Raw genomic sequence first — 5,347 nt, forward strand, 5'->3', positions numbered from 1 at the left:
GTAATAACAGAGCTCTAGCTTTGCTTCTCTTAGTTGTCAAATGGAAATAGCAATATCTACCTCATTAAAAAAAAAAAAAGAACAAACATATATGTCTTGGAGAAGTTGAAGTCAGAGCGCTCCTTGGAGGCAGGAATGGCAAAGCTTTATCACGCATGCTTTGAGCATGTTGTTTGTTAGTTAGCGTTGAGTCGAGTATGACTCATAATGATCCTATGAACAACTGATCCGAACACTGTCCTATCTCATGCCATTCTGACAATCTCTGACAAACTCAAGCCTATTGCTACAGTCACCATGTCAACCCACCTGGTTGAAGGTCTTCCTCTGTTTCTCTGTCCCTCTAACTTCCCAAGTATGATTCTGGTTTTACCTTTTCCAAGAGATACCTGTTTGCTCTTTTGGCAGCCCATAGGATCTTCAGCATTCTTCTTCAACACCATAGTTCAAAGACATCAACTCTTGGGCATGTTGTTAGGAAAGGTTATTCCTTAGAGAACATTGCGCATGGGGAATCCAGGTGTATTGACACAATGACTACAGCAATGGGCTTGAGAGTGTTAGAGATTGTGAGATTGGTACAGGATAGGACAGGGTTCAGATCTGTTGTTCATAGGGTCTTTACGAGTGGTACTCAACAACACCTAACAACCACCATAACAACCTCATAAAGTTGTTGTGAAGAGTAAATGCATGAATATTTGGAAAGTGTCTAGCATTCTACTTCCTATATAAATGTTCAATGAAGAGTGATTTTCATTTTTAGTTGCCACTGAGTCAGCTTCCAAATTTAAGGCTCTTACTCCCATGTCTTAGAGAAAATGAAACCAGGGTGCTCCTTGGATTGTGAAGCCCCATCTTACACACTTTGGGAATGTTGGTAGGAGGTGCTAGTCCTTGGAGAAGGTCATCATCTTTGGAAGGGAAGAAGGTCGGTGCAAGAGAGGAAGACTGTTAATGAGATAGACTGACAAAGTGACTATGACAATGTGGTTAGGTGTGTCTCAGTGGTGGAGAGGTTGGCTCAAGATAGGGCAAGATTCAGAGCTGTTGCTCATAGGATCTCTATGAGTCATAGTCAACTTGATGATAAGTAACTATAATAGCATATACATGGAACAAAATTCTTCATGGTCCTGAATCAATCCTATTTTTTATGCTGGTCGATGCTATGATCCACATGATTTTCACTGACTAATATCTGGAAGCAGATTGCTAGTCCTTTCTATCTTGTGGAAGTCTTGGAGTGTCCCTGAAAGCTTAGTGTTAGGACAATAAAGTCTTCTGTAGATACTTGGGTAGTGGCTAAATAGATGACTGTGAGGTGCATTGACTTATTGTCAGATTCAACCCTTGATGAAGAGTGGTTATTGTTACTTTATTCATGGCTTTTGATTAAAAAAAAAGCTTCAACTCTGAGAGGGGAAAAATACTTAATTATGAAAATACATTACAGATGAGTAGGAGAGACCTTTGGAGGATGTTGTAAAATTACAACTCAGTGCTATCAAGTTAGTTATAACTCATAGTGGCTCAAAAGGAGAGAGATCACCACATAGAGTTTCCAAAGCTATAATTGGAAACAGATTGACATATTTTTTTCTCTTTTAAACCTGCTGTAACATTTTGAACTTCTGGCCTTTCACTTAGCATTTGAGGATGTTAAGTGGCACCACCAGGACTCCTGAGATTTCCATACTAACTTAAAGTTACTGCCATCTACTCAGATCTGACTTATGACAATCCTCCACTAAGTTTCTGAGGCTGCAAATCAGTATAGAAGATCACTTCTTCTGTCTGCAATAGACTGTTATGTTTGAATTGCCCACCACATTAACAATCCAACACATAACAAACTATGCATTGTACCTGGTACTTGGTGGTGGTTGTTGTTATGTGCCATCGAGTCACTTGAGACTCATAGCGACCCTATGTACAACGGCCTTAAACTCTGCTCTGTCCTGTGCCAGTTGCACTGTCTATGACACTCCCAGCCCTATTACCACAGTCACTGAATCAATCCATCTCATAGAGGTCCTTTCTTGTGCTGTCCCTTCACCCTCCCAAGCATGATGTCCTTCTCCAAGGACCGGTCTCTCCTTACAACATGTTAGATGGAGCCTCAGAATCCTTCCTCCAAGGAGCCACCCAGTTTAATTCTTTGCAGAATGAATTTGTTTGTTTTCCTAGCAGTCCATGGTACTCTCAATACTCTTCTCTAGCACCACAGCTCAAAGGCATCAATTCTCCTTCTATCCTCCTTGGTCATTGTCCAACTCTCTGATGCATAACAAGTGATTGCAAAGACCATGGCCTGTATCAGACGCACCTTGGTCTCCAGAGAGACACCGTTGCTCTTCAGTACTTGGTAAAACTCCTCAAATGATACCAAAACCCCCTCAAAACCCAAAAACTCAAACTCATTGCTGTGTGTTTGATTCTGACCCTCCATTTGGTTTGCAAGGTTGTAAATTGTGTGGGATGAAACTTGCTATCTTTCTCTTGTGAAGCCACTGATAGACTCAAATCACTAGGTCACCACAGCACTGAGGTTTAATCCACATGACTGTAAATCTGACACCTCAACCCTCTTCCCAAATCTGCATGCATAAAGCTGTGAGGAGGAGGATTCTTTTGTGAACTTCTAGAGCTCAATGCTGTCATTCTTCAAATGTTCCATTGTTTAACTATTATAATGCATTACATTTGCATTTCCTTAAACCAGATGCCATGGAAGTAGCCAGAGAGAAATAAGAAATTTGAGCCAAACAAAGACATATAACTGTTTCAACAAGTAGACTAGAGAAGATAAATGGAAAAGAGATTTTTCTCTTTTGCCTCCTACCTTACTACTATTCTCTTCCTTGGCCAGCATGCTGAGAGTGAGGTTGATATCTCCAAAGCTCTCTAAAATGAACAAGAAAATGCATTAAGATAAGTCTGAGAAGCAGTGGTTATAGGTTTGCTCTGTCTGTCTGTCTTCTTCGATTGCTAGATCTTTGATAAAAAGGACTATGTTTTATTAATATTTCGTATCCCTGACATACTTGGAAATTGTACTTTGAAAAAAAAATAGTCATTTTAAAAATTTGAATTAAATGGGGAACGGATGATAAAGCCGTTAATTCCTGTTTATTCTAGTCAAACACGCGCCTCTTATACATTCTATTTTAAGGCCTGCTTCTAAGGTTCCTTGAGCCCAGCCTCTTCTATGCTGCAGTTGAAGATGATACCGCCACATAGCTCTTTATTTTCAGCTGCTTCTTCCTCAATGAATATGCCCTCTTCTTCTTCTTCATTATGCCATCTTCTTCCCCTTTATCTACCTTCCTGGCTCTTCCAAGTCTCTCTTTTAGTTCTATGGTCAATAAAATCTTGCTATTGTCTGTTTATGACCTAAATGCTTGTGCCTTGCACTTTACAGGAATATTTATATTTGAATAGAATACTCTGGAAAACTGAAGAGAAAAAAAGGCAAATAAAGAATTTCAGATCCCACATTGAGTTGACAGGACAAAGCATTTTGAGAGGAGGTAGCTCCTCATGAAGCTATGAACAATCTCAATCTCTTCACCATCCATCCTGATGGTGCCAATTGGCCCAGTGGGGAGAATCTTTGTTTTCTTGATATTGAGCTTCAATCCATACTGAAGACTACAGTCCTTGACCTTCTGCAGCAAGCACTTAAGGTCTTCCTCAGTTTCAGCAAGCAGGATTGTGTCATCTGTGTAATGCAGTTTGTTGATGAGTTTACCTCAGTCCTAATGCCACATTTCTCCTCATAGAGTCCAACCTCCCAAATAATCTGTTCTGTGATGAAGAGATTGAGAGTGTTAACAGCCTCAGTTTGCTTGGCTCCACAATCAGCACTCTTGGTACCAGCTGCCAGGAAATGAGAAGATGAATTGCATTGGGAATGTCTTCTGTCAGAGACCTCTCTAAAGTACTGAAGAACAACGATGTAAGTCTGGAGACTAAGGTGTGCCTGATTTAAGCCACAGTCTTTGCAATAACTTGCTATGCATCAGAAAACTGGACAATGAGTAGGGATGATAGAAGAAGATTGGATGCCTTTGAGTTGTGGTGCTGGAGAATATACCATGGACATCTAGGAGAATAGACGGGTTTGTCCTGGAGAGGGTGAAGCTGGGCTGTTCCTTGGAGGCAAGAATTCTGAAGTTCATCTAAATACTTTGGGCATGTTGCAAGGCAGGATCAGTCCCAGGAGAGGGACGTCATGCTTGGAAGGATGGAGGGACAGTGCAGGAGAGGAAGCCCTCGATGAGATGGATTGATTCAGTGACTGTAGTAATGGAAGTAGATGTGTTGGAGACAATAATATTCACACAGGATAGAGCAGGGTATAGGGCTGTTGTACATAGGATTACTATGAGTTGCAAGTGACTCAATGGCAAATAACAACAACAATAACTCTTTATAAACAACCAAATGAGCCACACCCCTTTAGTAGTGTTTCAATGTTTTACAAAGAATTTTTGTAGGACTTAAAATTAATTGGAAAAAAACCCACAGGATTTGTTTGTGTGTGTGTGTGTGTGTGTGTGTGTGTGTGTGTGTGTGTGTGTTTACATGTAACCCTTTATCATCAGAAAGACTGTAACTGGTTAAAGTAGGTAAGTTACAATCCTCTCTAAGGCTAACCTTTGGTCCTTTATCATCTACATGGTTTCATTATTTTTAAATGAAAGAATAATTAATTAAGGTAATACCATTTGAGCTTTTCATTTCATAAAGTTTTTCCAATGTAAAAATATCTTAAAATAATACACATATTCCTCCAGCCCCTATACATGTTTATGATGACATGAACATAAAACGTACAGTAGAACTCCAACTCCTCAAGATACGATGATGCTTACCTATAGATTCTCCCATGGTGTGAGGTATATCTTGGCTGTTTCAAACTCCCTAAGAGATAGCACTTAAGTAACACAAAAAAAACAAGGCTAAAAATATTAAAGAAACAAGTTGGAAAGTTTCTTAAATAAGGTTCACATGAGGTTCTTTAAATTAAACTCTGCCTTCCACCTGATTGACACAAGGATCTGGGAGCATCCAGCAATGGCTTGCTATTGAGGAGAATGATGTTGGGCTTTACCACCATAACCTTTTCTAGCTTCTGAGCTCCTGATGACCGACAAATTGACTGCATCTCACTGAATATCGTCCCTTTAGTGGAGACAAGAGTATCTGAGAAGGAAGAATTCAGACACTGAGTCTCAAACCGTTGTTGTAGACCAAAGGAGTTCCTCTTTCTGAACTTGAGCCCATCGATGAGGAATGTAGGGTTAGTTTTGTTGGCTTGGTGTCAGTACAGCCTTTATGG

At 40.1% G+C, this 5,347-nt stretch overlaps 1 protein-coding gene across 1 annotated transcript in view; it reads right to left on the reverse strand.

Annotated features, from left to right (window-relative positions):
* Positions 1-4,896, reverse strand: part of MROH2B (maestro heat-like repeat family member 2B) — a 142,460-nt gene extending 137,564 nt beyond the window's left edge. Inside the window, exons 1-2 of the mRNA XM_006889584.1 lie at positions 4,881-4,896; positions 2,846-2,907 (exon numbers count right to left, since the gene is read on the reverse strand). Coding sequence (XP_006889646.1) covers positions 2,846-2,907; positions 4,881-4,896 — 78 coding nt within the window. The remainder of the gene's footprint in view (positions 1-2,845; positions 2,908-4,880) is intronic.
* Between the last annotated feature and the right edge of the window lie 451 nt (positions 4,897-5,347).

Source organism: Elephantulus edwardii, unplaced genomic scaffold, assembly GCF_000299155.1.
Source record: "Elephantulus edwardii isolate Elephantulus edwardi_28Jun2011 unplaced genomic scaffold, EleEdw1.0 scaffold00079, whole genome shotgun sequence".
Classification (NCBI taxonomy): Eukaryota; Metazoa; Chordata; class Mammalia; order Macroscelidea; family Macroscelididae; genus Elephantulus; species Elephantulus edwardii.